We start from the raw sequence: 17,546 nt of genomic DNA on the forward strand, positions 1-17,546 counted from the left end.
GTGAGTTGTATTTGGGTAGTCTATGCTATAATGCAACACCTTTATAAAAATGACATTTAATGGCGCTTAATTTTACATTGTTCACTTACAAATTAGCCTGACAAAATCACACACTTCAGACATGAGTAAAGTAGACCAATGAACATCCATCTAGCTGAGGGGGCAACGAGCCACGGTGAAGCCGAACGGACGACGGTCTCAGGTGAAGCTGAGGGGGCAACGAGCCACGGTGGAGCCGAACGGACAACGGTCTCAGGTGGAGCTGAGGGGGCAACGAGCCACGGTGGAGCCGAACGGACGACGGTCTCAGGTGAAGCTGAGGGGGCAACGAGCCACGGTGGAGCCGAACGGACGACGGTCTCAGGTGGAGCTGAGGGGGCAACGAGCCACGGTGGAGCCGAACGGACGACGGTCTCAGGTGAAGCTGAGGGGGCAACGAGCCACGGTGGAGCCGAACGGACGACGGTCTCAGGTGAAGCTGAGGGGGCAACGAGCCACGGTGGAGCCGAACGGACGACGGTCTCAGGTGGAGCTGAGGGGGCAACGAGCCACGGTGGAGCCGAACGGACGACGGTCTCAGGTGAAGCTGAGGGGGCAACGAGCCACGGTGGAGCCGAACGGACGACGGTCTCAGGTGAAGCTGAGGGGGCAACGAGCCACGGTGGAGCCGAACGGACGACGGTCTCAGGTGAAGCTGAGGGGGCAACGAGCCACAGTGAAGCCGAACGGACGACGGTCTCAGGTGAAGCTGAGGGGGCAACGAGCCACGGTGGAGCCGAACGGACGACGGTCTCAGGTGGAGCTGAGGGGGCAAGGAGCCACGGTGGAGCCGAACGGACGACGGTCTCAGGTGAAGCTGAGGGGGCAACGAGCCACGGTGGAGCCGAACGGACGACGGTCTCAGGTGAAGCTGAGGGGGCAACGAGCCACGGTGGAGCCGAACGGACGACGGTCTCAGGTGGAGCTGAGGGGGCAACGAGCCACGGTGGAGCCGAACGGACGACGGTCTCAGGTGGAGCTGAGGGGGCAAGGAGCCACGGTGGAGCCGAACGGACGACGGTCTCAGGTGAAGCTGAGGGGGCAAGGAGCCACGGTGGAGCCGAACGGACGACGGTCTCAGGTGAAGCTGAGGGGGCAACGAGCCACGGTGGAGCCGAACGGACGACGGTCTCAGGTGGAGCTGAGGGGGCAAGGTGAAGCTGAGGGGGCAACGAGCCACGGTGGAGCCGAACGGACGACGGTCTCAGGTGAAGCTGAGGGGGCAACGAGCCACGGTGGAGCCGAACGGACGACGGTCTCAGGTGAAGCTGAGGGGGCAACGAGCCACGGTGGAGCCGAACGGACGACGGTCTCAGGTGAAGCTGAGGGGGCAACGAGCCACGGTGGAGCCGAACGGACGACGGTCTCAGGTGAAGCTGAGGGGGCAACGAGCCACGGTGGAGCCGAACGGACGACGGTCTCAGGTGGAGCTGAGGGGGCAACGAGCCACGGTGGAGCCGAACGGACGACGGTCTCAGGTGACGTCAGAAACACCAGCGATTTCAAAGCGTGTTTTTGAGACTGTCTTTGGTTCACTGCAGTTTTAAGGAAAAAATACTCCGCAATGGTGTCGACTTATCAAAAGTGGTCGATCTCCGAATGCAACGTAATGAACTGACTCCATATGAGGAAATGTCATGAACTTGTAATTTCAATGAAAAGCATGATAATTTAGATAAAAAATTACGGAAACAAGCTTTAGGAGCTTTCCATCTTTACTCTCCTCCCTGTTATGTTGCATTCGGAGATCGACCACTTTTGACTGACAAAATTCCAGCCACCGGAAACACTAACTGATAAAGTGAGTCATACAAAACCTTTCTTTTTAGTAGTTTTGACACAAACAATGTTGTCAATGCTGGAGTTCATGTGTAGAGCCCCTGGTGACACTTCCAGCACAGTTACATGTTGTGTCGAGCCTTCTTAGTGTTTTAAAAATAGTGATTTTGATGCTGTCATAGTAGTGCCCCATTCACTCCCATTCACAAGGCATTTAACGAAAATACGGTAATCTTAAAAGTGGCGTTTCCATCCTAATTATGCTTTTACACAAATGTTTGACTCTGGTAGATTAATAAAAAGAGCCTAGGTTCAATTTTGGCGAGAGTTACGCTTCAAGAGTGGTTTATGCATTTAGGACCAAAGGGCTGGGTACAAACATTTACTCATTTTTCCAGGTAATTGTTTGAACAATTCAGTAACAATTATTAAAATCCTGGGCCCAGATGTTCAAAAGCACTCTGATGGGTTTTCAGTTATTTTATTTTTTTCGGTTGTTCAACAGAGAAAAAAAAAAAAAATCAGAAATTGGATTAGATCACAAAATCCAGTCTTGGTTTTGATCTGGATCAGTGTTGTCCAAAACTTTTTGATAAGATTAGGATACTTTTGATCAAAACCAAAAGATCATCTGCAGCTGAGAGCTTGCAGTCCATCTGCAAATGATGTCCTGTGATCTGGACTACAGGTTAACTAACTTCTGGCTCCAGATGTCTCTCCACTCTCTGCACAATCCACTTAAATACAAAGGGCTCATTTTGTTTTACCTGCAAAAATACACAAAAATACACAATATGCTGCAAAAATAGTTTATTATGACAGCTGACAGGTGAAGTGGAGCTAGTGAATGTGTTCATGAAATGATCTGGGTGTAGAGTTTGTTGGCGGGAGCATGGGTTGTGTTGCTGGCGAGGACTTGCTTCTGTGACTCTCCTAAAAGCCCCGCGCTGCTGAAGTAAAACGGCACGTGAGAGATCCGCCCGTCAGACCAGCACTGCCAGAGACAGACAGAGAGAGACTTTAGCTTGTGTGATGTACACTGCAGTTGGCATTTCTATGTAAATCAAACCGCATCAGTTCTGATCCAGGTCTACCTCTAGGAACAGACACGCGGACGAGAAGAGCTTTAGTTTCACTCTCCGTCCAATTTGGCACATCTGTGTACAGGGTTAGGACTCCAAATCGCTTCCAATTCTCGAATCGTATACTTGTTATAAAATAAAAATTTCAATTCTGCGTATTGATTTCCTGATTGATTGATTTCATTTTAAAGCACAAGAAGATGCGAAAGCAAACTCTATTCTCTGTGCACACGTCACTCTTAAAGAGACAGTAGCCTGATAAACCTGCTGCGGTCTGTCATTAATGTTAGTCAAACAATAAAAGACAGAGAAAATCACTCTCTGCTTCTGACTGAATGACTTTTGTAGCTTTAATAAGGATTAATCTATACTTTAATTTACTTGAAAAGAAAACTATGCAGTGTTATTTTACATTTGATTTCAATTTCTGTACCTGAACTTTGTCCGTAAGTGTTTGTTTGAGCTGTTGCTAATTTGTTCTTATTTTATAACGGACTGTTTGCTTGTCTTTCACCATGTTTGAAATATATATGAGTAAGTCTGGTTGTCTTTGCTGTGGTGTTTTTGTTTTCTGATGTCTGTTCATGGGATTCAGCTACAACAAAAAGGCACAGAATAAATATCTTTGATATCTAAATGTTAAATGTTTGCCTTATTGGAACTGAAACTGGGAATCGAGAAAGAATCAGAATTGGAATCACTAAAATTCCAGCGACACCCAAGCCTATCTGTGTACGGACCGGAAAAGTCAATCTGGTAATTACACTGATTTACCACATTTAAAGGGTTAGTTCACCCAAAAATAAAAAATTCTGTCATTAATTACTCACCCTCATGATGTTTTTTTGCTCAAACAAAGCACCCTCTTTGGAATGAAAAAAGGGTGAGTAATTAATGACAGAATTTTCTTGTAATTTGTGTTAATTAGTGAAAGAGGCTACTGTGAGCGATCCCACCAGATGGCAGGGACAGTTTTCCTCTGGATGAGCGGTGCATGATCTGCATCTGACACCGCTGAGACTCACCACAGTAAGCAGCGCGCCGTGCTGGAAGTGCGGGTGGAACTGCATGAATCTGGGCTCTGCTCCGGCCTCTCCCATCACAAAACCACTGAACCACACACACACACACGCAGAGATTAACACTTGACCTGGCTCAGAACATGTGCTCTGGACTCGCATGAACCTGATACTTCATCATGATCATTAGCTAAAACCAAACACTTCTTTTGCTCTATCAGGTGGAAAAAAAGACAAATCAGATTTAGACTCAAGCCACTATCAAATGTGAGTCAAAATTATTGACTGTGATACACATCTCTACATAAAACAAACAAAATGTATCACAATATCATAACTGGAATGTTAGTTGGTAAAACCAACTCTGACCAGAGATGTGCACTGAGTAATTTCTAGGGATGCACAATATATCAGCATCGTCCGATATACAGTGGGTACGTAAAGTATTCATACCCCCGGTAAATATGATCAAAAATGGCTGTAAAAAATAAATCTTTCATTCAAAAAATTGGCAAAAATCCTAACCTTTCATTGAAGTAAAAGAATTGAAAGTGGGGGGGAAATCACATTATGAAATAAATGTTTTTCTCCAAAACACGTCGGCCACAATTATTCATACCCCTTGAATGTTTTATGAGTAAAATATCTCTGAAGTATATTCCCATTAATATTTACCTTTATTTAGCACACCAGGGTGACTAGGAACATGAACTTGTCCAGCTATGGCTTCTTGTTTCACAGGAGTTTAAATATGAGGAAACACAAAGGCCAAATTCCCTGAATCATCACAATGAGTAAAACCAAAGAATATAGTTCTGATGTGCAGCAAAAGATTGTTGAGCGTCACAAAATAGAAAGTGGCTGTAAGAAAATAGCTAAATAATTGAAAATCCCCATTTTGACCATCAGGGCAATAATTAAGAAGTTATAATCAACTAAAGATGTTACGAATCTGCCAGGAAGAGGACGTGTGTCTATATTATCTTAATGGACGGTGAGGAGGAAAGATTGAGTGGCCAAAGACTCTTCAAGGGTCACAGATGGAGAATTGCAGAGATTACTGGAGTCTTGGGGGTCAGAAAGCCTATAAAAAAAATAAAAATAAAATCAAACAACCCCTACATCACCACATGCTGCTGGGAACATGGATCTGGGAATCTGCAGGATCTGGAGAGATTCTGTATGGAGGAATGGTCTCTGATCTCTGGTCAGGTGTTCTCCAAACTCATCAGGCATTATAGGAGAAGACTCAGAGCTGTTATCTTGGCAAAAGGAGATTGCAAAAAGGTATTTACTAAAAGGGTATGAATAATTGTGGCCAATGTGTTTTGGAGAAAAACATTTATTTCATAATGTGATTTCCCCCCCAATTTGAATTCTTTTACTTCAATGAAAGGTTAGAATTTTGCCAATTTTTTGAACGAAAGATAAAAAAATTTGAATGAAAGATTTATTTTTTACAGCCATTTTTGATCATATTTACCGGGGGTATGATTACTTTCCGTACCCACCGTATGATCATTTTTGACATTAAAGCTGATAATGTATTATTTCAGCTGAGACTCTTCAGATGCGCACTGCTCAACATGACGGATCTGAATTGCTTGAAATATGATTGGAATCACTTCAAAAAAGGAAAATACAGTAAAGTGCAGCACAAGTCTGTCATATCGGCTACATAAAATCATAATGTGAACATTATAATTGTGTGCTTGGGACAAAAAATTTGAATTTAGATTTATCGGCTTTCAAATATAAAGAATTATCGGTATCAGCCAAAATGTTCATATCTGTGTATCCCGAGTAGCGTGTGTAGTGGTGTTATCTCATACGCACCAGGGCAGCAGCTCGAAGACGGGCACGGAGCGTGTTTTAAACACGGCGATCACGGACGGGTGATTATCGGCCACAGAATCGCCTGCACAGCAAATCAAGAACAACACAGCCGCTTTAAAGAGACTTAAACAGGAGAGCAGTTCGCCATTATCTTTTATTATTATTATTATTATTATTATTATTATGTCATGGGGGACAAAGCTATGAAGCGGTTCTGTTTAAATATTATAAACATTTAAACAACTTTTGAACAGCAAAACAAAATCCATGGACAATAAGGACAATAACTATACAATAATAACAATATATCAGTCTAAAAATCGTTATAAATGTATAATATATTATATCAGAGTCCACACAACAAATATAACAACAGAGAAACGTGATCATTGGACTCACTTTCAGTGATTTCTTACAGTTGATGAACAATTTAAAATTGACAGCCAATCAGAATCCATCCTGATTTAACCCTATAAGCCATGTGAGCTGCATCTGGATCATATGTTGTGGTGTTGATAGCATAAAGAAATCAAAAGTTACAGCCTTTGAAACCAAGGTGGCCTTTTTGTCTAGCCCTTGAATTGTTGTTCCTCTGTGAGAAATATCTTGGACTTCATTTTGATTTTAACTACAAGTGTTGTTGCAGATGAAATATAACACCGATAGCATCAGATTAAATCACACAAACCTATTTGTGTTCCTGGTCATTTGCTACTTGTCATCATTATCGGTTTCCTAACCTTCCAACATGAATGAGTGTTTTACAGTGTTTAAGCTAGACAGACAGCATCATAAACACAGCTTCCTAAACAACTGTCCAGCTCAGGTGGTCAAGCCAGTTCAGCCGAGTTCAGTTGTTGGGGATTTTACCTTTCAGAAGCACAGCAAGTCTCTCTCCTCTCGGGTCCCATGAAAGCGAGCACACCTCTCCCCCAACACTGGCAAACACACGGGAACAGGAGCACACACACACACTCATGCTGTCAACACCTGCTGAGGTTCAGTTGTTCACAGTATTTCTACAGCTCTGTACTCGCTCTTCTCATCAGTGCAGTTCACCTGAGCCACTCTGTACACAGGTTTGGGTGTAAGGAGAGTAAGTCTTACGTGAGTTCTCCATCAGGTCCAGGGAAGCTGGTCTCGGAGAGGTCGGCCACCACTGTGGCGGCTTTAGGACCGCCTGAAACACCGCCAGAGCAAACACCAGTCTCAGATCATGATCGTTCACGCTAACATCATGTTTTCAAAGCCTTAATAATCTCCTAAACTTCTTGATGTGACATAGCAAGTGTAATCAGTAGGGATGCATGATATATCGGCCACCAAAGCAACAGGATTCTTGAACATTTTGTCAATTTAATTTAAAAAATGTTCATTCAATCCACCTAATATATTTTAAACTGAAGTTCACTGAATCCATTAATGTTACATGAATCAAGCATCCCAGCATGCTTTGCAAGGGAACTGCATGAGGAGAGAAAATGTTATCTTATGTATCTTATGTTTTTCAGTGAAGGGAAAGACATGCAAGTGTTTAATGTTCAGTTGTGTTCCTGTAATATTTAGTTGCTTCACTAATAAAATAAATCCCACTAAAGCCAGTACTGACACTAGTCTCTTCTTATTTGTACATTATATACTGTTCATTGCATATAATGAATGAAACTGCAAAAATAAATTTGTTCAATGAGCTTAAATTAAAGAAAGCTTTTCCACAGTTAGTTTAGGTCAGTACAATATGAATGAAACTAGTTTATTTAAACAAATGTTTTTGTTGAGCCTTCCCGTTCCTCTTTCACACTAGCGGTTAGTCAGGAGACGATGTGCTGATGTTCATACCTGTGAGGTCAGAGAAGGTGAGCGCGTATACGAGCCTCTCTCCCTGAATGCTCAATAGCAGACAGCCTCCGTCAGGACTCCAGCAGGCCGACTGACACACACACACACACACACACACACACACACACACGTACATATGCTGAGTGAGCCAGGGATGCTTAACCTCCCGTCAATCACTCATCCTGGCAGGTGTGATGATGTTTACACTAGTTAGAGGAAATCCCTTTCAGTCGGTCACGTTCAACGTTACGTCGACATGCCGACGTAATTGGGATCACTTCAGGGAGCCCTATCATCTTAGAGTAACTACAGAACGAGCCAATGAATGTGAATTGCGTCACGCGCCCCATCCTGCGGGTATAAACACGGAGACCGACACACGCACCGTCTTTCACTTGAGCCGAGCTTCCCGTTTTCCTCTAAGTATAAAAGGACTCTTCAAACCTCTCCAGTACAGTGTTACGATGACGGCACAATCAGCGAGTGGCCGCGCGCATTACAGCTCAAACAACTGCTGTTTTCACAGCATTACATTTCTGAGTCGGTTCGGTGGGCGTTTCCCCTGAGAGTGTTTCCCACTGCGGCCATTCCCTGGGTGCCTCAGCACTGTGCGAGTTACAAAAAGAGTTATTTCTTCACAAAAGAGCAACATGTTTCTGGGTGCGGTTGTTCCCTGGTGCCAGCAGTCGGCCACAATAGTTTCCTCTTGTGTTTGGGCATTAAGCACTCTGAGGCTGCTTTTGTGAATAGTTCATGTTCTCAGAGCGGGACCATGACTATTGCTGTGCTAAGATCGAGACTCGCTTACCTCAAGGGAGGTGCAGTCCCCTCGCCTATGCCCCGATCTAGTCCTTATTCTGGTCCCCAGATCTGAGGGTGATCTCAGCCAGGGTGATCTGGGGATTACCGTGAGGTCTTCCCTGCAGAGGCAATCTCCGTGGGCCCCTCACGCCTCATGGTGGAGCCTCAAAAGGAGCGCACTGGTCCTTCTCATGGACGACCAGTCGTTTCCTTTGGGGCATCAGCTGACGATCAGATGTCGGTTGCAGCATCGGAGGGGGAGCTCCAGTCCTCTGGAGAGGAGGATTTGTTTGCGTTACCCCCTTCGGGCAGCGTAACGTTGCCAGAGTCAGATCCAGAATGGGCGTCTATGCTTTCCCGGGCCGCCGAGAAGGTCGGGCTTGTGTGAAACCCTCCACCACATCCGAACTGTTTCGGTTGGACGATTGATTTCTCGGTACAGAATGCTGAGAACCAGCGCGGCCCACCCTGGTGCCATTCTTTCCGGAATTGCATGAGGACCTCACTAGGACGTGGACGGCGGCGTATAGTGCCAGAAGCCTTCCTAGTGGCTCCTCCCTCCTCACCACTCTCGATGGTGGATCAGCTAAGGGCTATGTGGATATCCCTCCCCTGGAGCATGTCATCGCAATGCAACTGTGTCTGGTGTCCGGTGCCTCTTGGAGGGGTAATCCACACCTCCCATCCAGGGGCTTTGCTCAAAGATGATGATACTCGAAGATGATTTGCGCAAGAGCTTTGCCCAACAGTTCTCGGCTACCCAGAAGCAGACGGAGGCCATCTGACACGTCCTGCCCCGGCGGACCGCTGCTGCCTCCACCCGTCCTCCGGCCGCAGACCCTCCGTCCGCTCGTCACTGAGGTCGACCTCCTGCAGCGTCCTCCGCTCCCGGTAAGTCGCAGCAGCAGCCACCACCCAGGCCTCGGCGTGGAGCCAGCCATATGAAGTTGACCCCGCCCATCCAGGCCGCTGCCAAACCAGATGGCAAGCAGAGGTGCAAACAACCCTGAGACGGACGACCCAGACGTGGATCAGACCGCCGCATGTCACAACTCACCCGCCATCTCCACCTTTGGAGTCAGAAGCATCTGAGGTTGCTTCGTGTCATTCATATTCCGGGCATGCTCAACCGCGCGGCTGACGAGCAGGTGGTACCGGGAGAATGAAGACTCCATCCCCAGGTGGTCCAGCTGATTTGGAGGTGCTTCAGGACCACACAGGTAGATCTGTTTGCCACCCTGGACACGTCCCACAGCCAGTTGTTCTACTCCCTCCCTATGGCACCCACGTCCAGACCTCTGGAAACTCTGTGTCTGTTTCTGAAACTCTGGAGGTTCTAGGTGACCTACCCCAGGCGGTAGTCGACACCCTCACTTCCGCTAGAGCCCCCTCTACAAGGCACCTCTATGCGCTGAACTGGTACCTGTTCGTTGAGTGGTGTTTTCATCAGGAGAATGCCCGAACTTGCTTGATCAGAGCTGTGCTTTCCTTCTTGCAAGAAGGGTTGGAGCGAAGACTGTCTCCCTCCACCCTTAAAGTGTATGTTGCTGCTATCGCCGCACATCACGATGCAGTTGAAGGTAAATCGCTTGGAAAGCACGACCTGATCGTCAGGTTCCTGAGGAGGGCAAAGAGACTAAATCTGCCTGGCGAGCTCTCGATACCCTCTTGGGATTTTTCTCTAGTCATTTCAGCTCTTCAGAGACCACCCTCTGAGCCTTTGCAATCAGCAGAGTTAAAAATTCTGTCCTGTAAGAAAGTACTCCTGGTTGCACTGGCCTCCATCAAGAGGGTAGGGGATCTGCACGCATTTTCAGTCAACGAATCGTGCCTAGAATTCGGCCCGGCTAACTCTCACGTGATCCTGAGACCCCGGCCCGGATACGTGCCCAAGGTTCCTACCACTCCCTTCCGGGACCAGGTGGTGAACCTGCAAGCACTGCCTTCGGAGGAAGTAGACCCAGCCGTGGGTTTTCTCTGTCCCATTCGCGCTCTGTGCCTATATGTGGACAGAACTCAAAGCCTCAGACCAGCTCTTTGTTTGTTATGGAGGCCAGCAGAAGGGAAAGGCTGTCTCCAAGCAGAGGATGGCCCACTGGATAGTGGGTGCCATCGCCTTGGCTTACGAAGCCCAAGGCCTGCCTTGTCCGCTCAGGCTGAGAGCCCACTCCACTAGGAGTGTCGCTTCTTCCGGGGCGCTGGCACAAGGCGCCTCACTGACAGATATCTGTAAAGCTGCGGGCTGGGTGACACCTAACTTGTTTGTTAGTTTTTATAGCCTACGTGTTGAGCCGGTTTCTTCCTGTGTGCTCACTTCAACCAGCCAGTAACACAGAAGTTCCCGCTCTAGTGTCGGCTTGCTGCGCCACTCCCCTCCACATGGAGCGGATACGTGCGCTTTTTGCTCCAGTCGAGTTCCCCCCTTAGGCGAACCCTGTAGAGTTCCTCCGCACCCCTTTGGCAGTCGGACGTAGCAGAGTGTACAACGCCAGGCTTAGTGCTTGTGGTAGGCTGGGTTCCAAATGTTCTGATCCCTGCGGCAATCCCATATTCTTCCACGATCAGCTCCCTGCGATGAGCCCGTGTCTTTCCCTTAGCAGAGTCCACTCTGCCGTCACTGTCCGGTGTAGTCTCCCCCTTCTCAGGCTGGAGCCACCCCAGTGACATTCCATATATTGTACTTCCGCTAACCGGCCAGTCCATATGTGTATTCTCCACGTTACCTCCCTTCGGGCAGAATGTGGCTTCCGCAGTGTCCCTCACCCCTGGAAAGGCACGCTTTCCCAGTGTTATCCAAGAGTTCCACTGTGTGGGTTAACTGATCAGCAGTTCGAACTCCCTCTACGCAGGTCTTCCGCCCTAGTCTGTTGGGGGTCTGAGAGTCTTGCGTATGGCACCGGATCTGGCAGCAACCGTGGCGTTTTCCATAGGGATCCCAATTATGTCGGCACGTCGACAATGTCGAACGTGACCGACTGAAAGGGAAGGGTTGCTGACCATCGCTGTACGGCCGTCACGATCTTGGCTCCTCAGTGAAAAATAAAAGTGTGTGCGTCCGCTTCCGTGTTTATAACCACGCAGTGGGGCACATGACCCGATTCACACATGCCAACGTTCATTGGCTCGTTCTGTAGATACTCGAAGATGATAGGGCTTCCTGAAGTGATACCAATTACATCGCCATGTCGACGTAACGTCTCCCATTGCCTCCTTCAGGGAACGAGGGTAACATACGCAACCGAGATGTTTTCTTACCTGACAACTGCCTTTCAGACACGGCCATCTCTCACAGGTCCACATGCGCGTCTCCCAAACCCTACAACACACAGAACACAACCTATAGTTAAAAGTTCATGTGTAACGTCACTGTCTGGCCATCTGAGCTATCGGTGTGCAGATAACAGTGAGGATTCTACAGTAGTACTTAGGGCTGGGTATCATTTGAATTTGAACTAATCCGATTTCAACTCTGCTTATCGATTCAATATCAATTCCAATAAGGTAAAAAAATAAACTTTTTTTTATTGTAAAATGTTTAATTGTAACAAAATTCAACAGGCTAAAGAACACTTGCACAAGGAACGTTTGCTTGTGGTTTAAAAATACCGTAGTAAAACAACTAGCCTAACTAATATAAATGTCAAGCATTTGTAGTGATCAGCAGGCAAACATGAGGGCAGACTCCCTTCATCACAACATGAGTCTCCTTTCTTCAGCCTTGATGAAAAGGACAGGACTCTAAAACTCACACCTCCTAAAGAAGTTCCACAGACAAGGAACTAGGTAGGCTAGGAGATAAGCCAGCAAAGACAGTTGCTAGGTACCATTCGACCAAGGGAAGAATGATGACATTAGTAGTGATGTATGTCTCGAGACCGGTCTTGGTCTCGAGACCGGTCTCGAGACCACTTTTACGTGGTCTCGGTCTTGTCACGGCCTTGACGGTCTTTGGTCTTGTCTTGGTCTCGGACCTCTCGGTCTTGTCTAGGTCTCGCTGTCTCAGACCAACATAGTGGTCGGGGGATTTAGCAATACAATACTACAATATCCACGACGACACAACGTTCGATAATGCAACATTATTATCCGCAACGGAACGGATTGAAGCGCGCGTCCGAGTGCTGACAGTGCGGCGTGTGCGTGAGCCACACGAGAAAACACTGTATCCGCGGCCACTGATCGCAGCGGCAACGAGCACTTTGATCACTTGTTTTAAAAAACACATATCAGTGACATGATGGGTTTTAACTTCATTCAGGAGTCATTCATTTTGGGTAACTGCACAACTACACAACTGACAGATGACTTTGAGCGCACCGCCAACGGTGTGTGTGTGTGTGTTGTGTGTGTGTGTGTAACCATAGCGACAAAACAACCAGCTTTCGGATCCCGCACTTAAGCCTATAATTTCGTTTTTAAAAATGTAATTAAGTATTTAAAAGTTGCAGAATGGGTTCATTTGGAGTCTGAGACTCCGAAATCGGCAGAGATAGGCAGGCATTTGCTTAGATGAATTAGTGTCTTTGATATCTGTGTGTGTGTGTGTGTGTGTGTGTGTGTGTGTGTGTGTATGTTGTGTTGTTGGTGTTAGACTAAATAAATGGTCTTTTAAATATCATCTGCATATCTCCGTTGTGTTGACTAAACATTAGGCCTAATCCAAGTTTATAATTGTGTATCTTTAATTTGATGTTATACATTTTCATCTACACATTAATTATAATTTCAATTGGTTACATATTTCTCATTCTTTAGACAGTTGTTGGAGGAGCAAGATGGTGTTGGAGGTGTTTGATGTTTTGTCAGATGAACCAGTCAGTACCAGTCATGTCAGTCCTCAACAGTACACAAAAGTTAAGGGAGTCTCAATCCTCTAATAGTGCAGTAACAGCCGTCATGCAATTGCTACACATAGCTGATCTCACCCAATCAGCAAAAACATTTACAGTGAGCTCACAGTCACACACATGACATGGTCTGTCTCTGTATTGTTCTGCCTGTGTAGTTGAAGTAATACCATCTAATATGTATTGAATGTAAACTGCGGCTGAACCCTATGCTGCTGTTCTTGAATTCATACAAGTTATTGCTTAGCTTCAACACTAGTCTGTTTTTTTTCCCTCCGGTCTCGACTTGGTCTCGGTCTTGGTCTCGGCTTGGTCTTGACTTGGTCTGTCTTGGTCTTGGTCTTGTCTTGGTCTTGGTCTTGTCTTGGTCTTGATACCCTCTGGTCTTGGTAATGTCTTGGTCTCGGTTTAGGCGGTCTTGACATTAGCATGCCAATGATCATAGACTAACCCCATCACCATTTGCCTATTGTTTACCCCAGTCCTTCAGTCCTGAGACCAAGGTGTGAATGACCACAGACTCTCAGACTCACCAAACCGGTTTTGCCATGCCGCTTGAAGCCACAAACTATGGATTTTCTACACACAATGGACAAAATGGAGCAAATCTTGTCCATTTCTATTAACAGAACTGTGTATACTTAATGAGTTATGTTTGTGTACATGCAAAATATACAAACTTATTTATTAAGGTATACATGAATTCATAGGTAAAAGTTCAACAAAACCTAATGATGTTTGGACTATGTTTTCAACATGGTGTGTGTGTGTGTGTGTGTTTGTGTGCGTCACCTGAACTGAAGAGAGCTGACCGTGTGTGTGTGTGTGTGTCACCTGAAGAGAGCTGACGGTGTGTGTGTGTGTGTGTGTGTCTGTGTGTGCGTGTCACCTGAAGAGAGCTGACAGTGTGTGTGTGTGTGTGTGTGTGTGTGTCACCTGAAGAGAGCTGACAGTGTGTGTGTGTGTGTGTGTGTGTGTGTGTGTGTGTGTGTGTGTGTCACCTGAAGAGAGCTGACGGTGTGTGTGTGTGTGTGTGTGTCACCTGAAGAGAGCTGACAGTGTGTGTGTGTGTGTACGGCACCTGAAGAGAGCTGATGGTGTGTGTGTGTGTGTGTGTGTGTGTGTGTGTGTGTGTCTGTGTGTGCGTGTCACCTGAAGAGAGCTGACAGTGTGTGTGTGTGTGTGTGTGTGTGTGTCACCTGAAGAGAGCTGACAGTGTGTGTGTGTGTGTGTGTGTCACCTGAAGAGAGCTGACGGTGTGTGTGTGTGTGTGTGTCACCTGAAGAGAGCTGACAGTGTGTGTGTGTGTGGCCGGCACCTGAAGAGAGCTGATGGTGTGTGTGTGTGTGTGTGTGTGTGTGTGTGTGTGTGTGTGTGTGTGTGTGTGTGTGTGTGTGTGTGTGTGTGTGTGTGTGTGTGTGTGTGTGTGTGTGTGTGTGTGTGTGTGGCACCTGAAGAGAGCTGACGGTGTGGCGGCCAGCAGGCGGCTGCCGTCGGGTGACCAGGACAGGTACGTGACTCCACCACCACCCACTCGCTGCAGAGGAACACAGCTCTCAGCCGCCACGTCCCACACCTGCACAACACACAAATCACATGCACACACCAAAGTCTAACATAAACAACATTTTGATTCAAGGCCGGTTCCCACCAACACGAATGTTCGGCATGAAATCTGGGTCAGAATTGTTTTATAATAGGGCTGTTCCGGTAAACTCGACAACCGCACCCAAACACATTTGTTTGTATGTGAATGCTGTTCTACATGAATATTATGACAGGAGTGAAGCAGAAAGCTTTGTTTACAAAATAAATAGGTTAGCAATTAAATGTTACATCGCAGCCATGGATGTGTTAGGACTCGTGACGAAGGAGAGAGTTGTGCTTGAGCCCATTAAAGTAAGCTTTGTCGGCTTTTGTATTCCGTTTTGCGATCCGGTCACCCGATTATCAGCGAATTTAACAATACTCCATTAGTTATTCCTGGACATCGAGTCTCTTCTTTCTTTTCCCAGATCTTCACTCAAGTCTCACCCATGTTCGCAGGGGATTATAAACATTTCTTCCTTTGGTTTGCTTTTAATTAGGCCTATTATATTCGTATTCTTTACTGTGGCTAAGTAGAAAAACACTGTAGGACAGATAGCCTACCTTTGTACTTGCACGTCAAATTCTCTTTAACAGTTTGTGCTAGTTATTAGACTTGGTAAAGTGTGTCAAGTTTATTTGTAAACCGCGTTTCACACGCGCGGGTGATTTTAGTTTGGCTTTCTCTGGCAGCGCAATATCAAACAGAGATTAAATGCCCTTGTGGAAGATAAAATTCAAGAAGAACAAAGTTTATTATTATTATTTTATTTCAAAATGTTACTTAATTGAGGTGTAATTTAGGTGTGTGTGTGTATATATATATATATGCATTAGCACGGTCACAGCCCTAGGTGAGACGCCCCACACGTATCAGCACAAACCAGTGTTATAGTGGTGGTGACAGATATCTGGACACAGACTGAGCAGAAGCGCTCACCATCATGGCCGTGTCGACAGGAGACGCAGACACCAGCAGAGAGCCGGTGGGGGACCAGGCCAGGGACGTGATGGGAGAATGACCCGGATGAGACAGGACCTGCGCACAGCCGGACGACGGCCTGAGGGAGACACACTCGATCAGCGTTCATGCCTACTCTCTGTTCTGGTGCGCTCATATAAACACTGAGATGGCAGAGAAGAGACTCCGCCCACACGCTCTTCTGATTGGCTGTGATTATGGACTGATTTGGTTGTGAGTGCAGTGGGATCGCAGAGAGACTCCGCCCTCACGCTCTTCTGATTGGCTGAATCCGTCCACTCATCGTGACAGTAAATGAGGGCGAGGTGCAGTACCTGGTGGAGAGAGAGGTGGGCTCCACGTGCCAGACGAGCAGACAGGACTGGCAGGCCACGGCGAGAGCAGAGCCACACAGAGGCTTCCACTGCAGCGCACACACAGACCTCTGGCAGCGGTGCTTCAGCGTCGGGCTCGTCGCGCTGCAGGAACACACACACACACTCTCAGCACTGAGAAATAAACACTTAAACTGCCCGTTACGCTATTTTAAAGGTTGCTAATGTTGTTTGAGTCTCCTATAACAATAATACTCAATCTCCACTGCAGCATCAGCTCTTTTCTCTCTAAGCTCCGCCTCTCTGAGAGCTGCCCTGCTCTGATTGGTCAGAAACCAAACGCTCATTATCACATCTGAATCTCAGCTCTTGATCACAGTGATGCGCACAGTAACGATGGCGTGGGTTTTACCCAAGCGGCACCATCCCCGTCTCTCTCTTGAATCACACCGAAGAGACTGCAGTTCATCGACTGGCCACTAGAGGCCGGCAGCAGAAGAGACTCAATCCCAGAGACCCTCATGGTAAAATGGTATTAAGCCTTAAAGTTGTGCATAATTAAGGGCGTGGCCACTTGAGTGACAGGTGGATTGTCGCTGATGTCACGACTAGCCGTTTGTCTGCTGTTTGTTAGCATCACGTCACCTCAGCTAATCCGCCTCGCTGCACATTTTCGTTTATCCGGGAGTGACGCGCGTCCAAGATGGCGACGGCCGGCTCCGCCCACTTTGGGCTTGCTCTTCAGAAACCAACGGGTGACGTCACACACACTACGACCAAAGTTTTTTAGTCTATGGTTTTACCGTATCAATTTCACCAAAGTGGATTTGCTTCGTCAGCAGAAAACAGCGTCTTCTCGACATGAACACCACGAGCCAAACTCCTCCAGTCTCTGATAAACTACAGTGTTTGAGGGCGGAGCTAAGAGACGCTGTTCAGCCAATCAACACCACAGGCTGGCACTATGCTAATTAGTTACAAACCTACACAGGATCAGCAGAGACTGAATTACTGACGACTCGTTTCAGTTCAGAATCACTTCTTTCTTTTGGGAGACAAAAACTCCTGATTTATCTGCACTTTCATCTTGAAAATATGAGCGTCTAAAATTGTTTATTGACTGTAAACAACAGCGCATTGTGTTTTAGACAACTATACGGTTCAACAGAGAGCATAAACCAAGCCTCTCAGACATAGCAGCTCCTGCCTTCTGATGCAAATATCCTATAGGTGTAATAAATATTTCATCATGTCACATTCATTCAAGTCCATTTAACTCTGACTAAACTAATGTTATAGGACAAAACACAGGTAGAAGTCTAAGCTGTTTTGGTGCTAAATTAATGTTTTTGAGCAAACAGTCAGTGTGGTTTAACCCTGTAACATGACGTATGGTGTATGATGATCTGTAACGGTAACCT

General features: G+C 46.7%; 1 protein-coding gene across 2 annotated transcripts in view; it reads right to left on the reverse strand.

Annotated features, from left to right (window-relative positions):
* Positions 1-2,611: 2,611 nt before the first annotated feature.
* Positions 2,612-17,546, reverse strand: part of aaas (achalasia, adrenocortical insufficiency, alacrimia) — a 20,563-nt gene continuing 5,628 nt past the window's right edge. For both annotated transcript variants that reach the window (XM_084121440.1, XM_084121441.1), the window contains 10 exons: positions 16,126-16,269; positions 15,770-15,890; positions 14,694-14,818; positions 11,651-11,711; positions 7,595-7,685; positions 6,863-6,935; positions 6,626-6,693; positions 5,756-5,837; positions 3,926-4,010; positions 2,612-2,812 (listed from right to left, as the gene is read on the reverse strand). In XM_084121440.1, coding sequence (XP_083977566.1) covers positions 2,672-2,812; positions 3,926-4,010; positions 5,756-5,837; positions 6,626-6,693; positions 6,863-6,935; positions 7,595-7,685; positions 11,651-11,711; positions 14,694-14,818; positions 15,770-15,890; positions 16,126-16,269 — 991 coding nt within the window. In that variant the 3' untranslated portion in view covers positions 2,612-2,671. The remainder of the gene's footprint in view (positions 2,813-3,925; positions 4,011-5,755; positions 5,838-6,625; positions 6,694-6,862; positions 6,936-7,594; positions 7,686-11,650; positions 11,712-14,693; positions 14,819-15,769; positions 15,891-16,125; positions 16,270-17,546) is intronic.

The sequence above is a fragment of the Abramis brama genome (assembly GCF_963993115.1).
Source record: "Abramis brama genome assembly, chromosome: 8".
NCBI classification, from domain to species: domain Eukaryota; kingdom Metazoa; phylum Chordata; class Actinopteri; order Cypriniformes; family Leuciscidae; genus Abramis; species Abramis brama.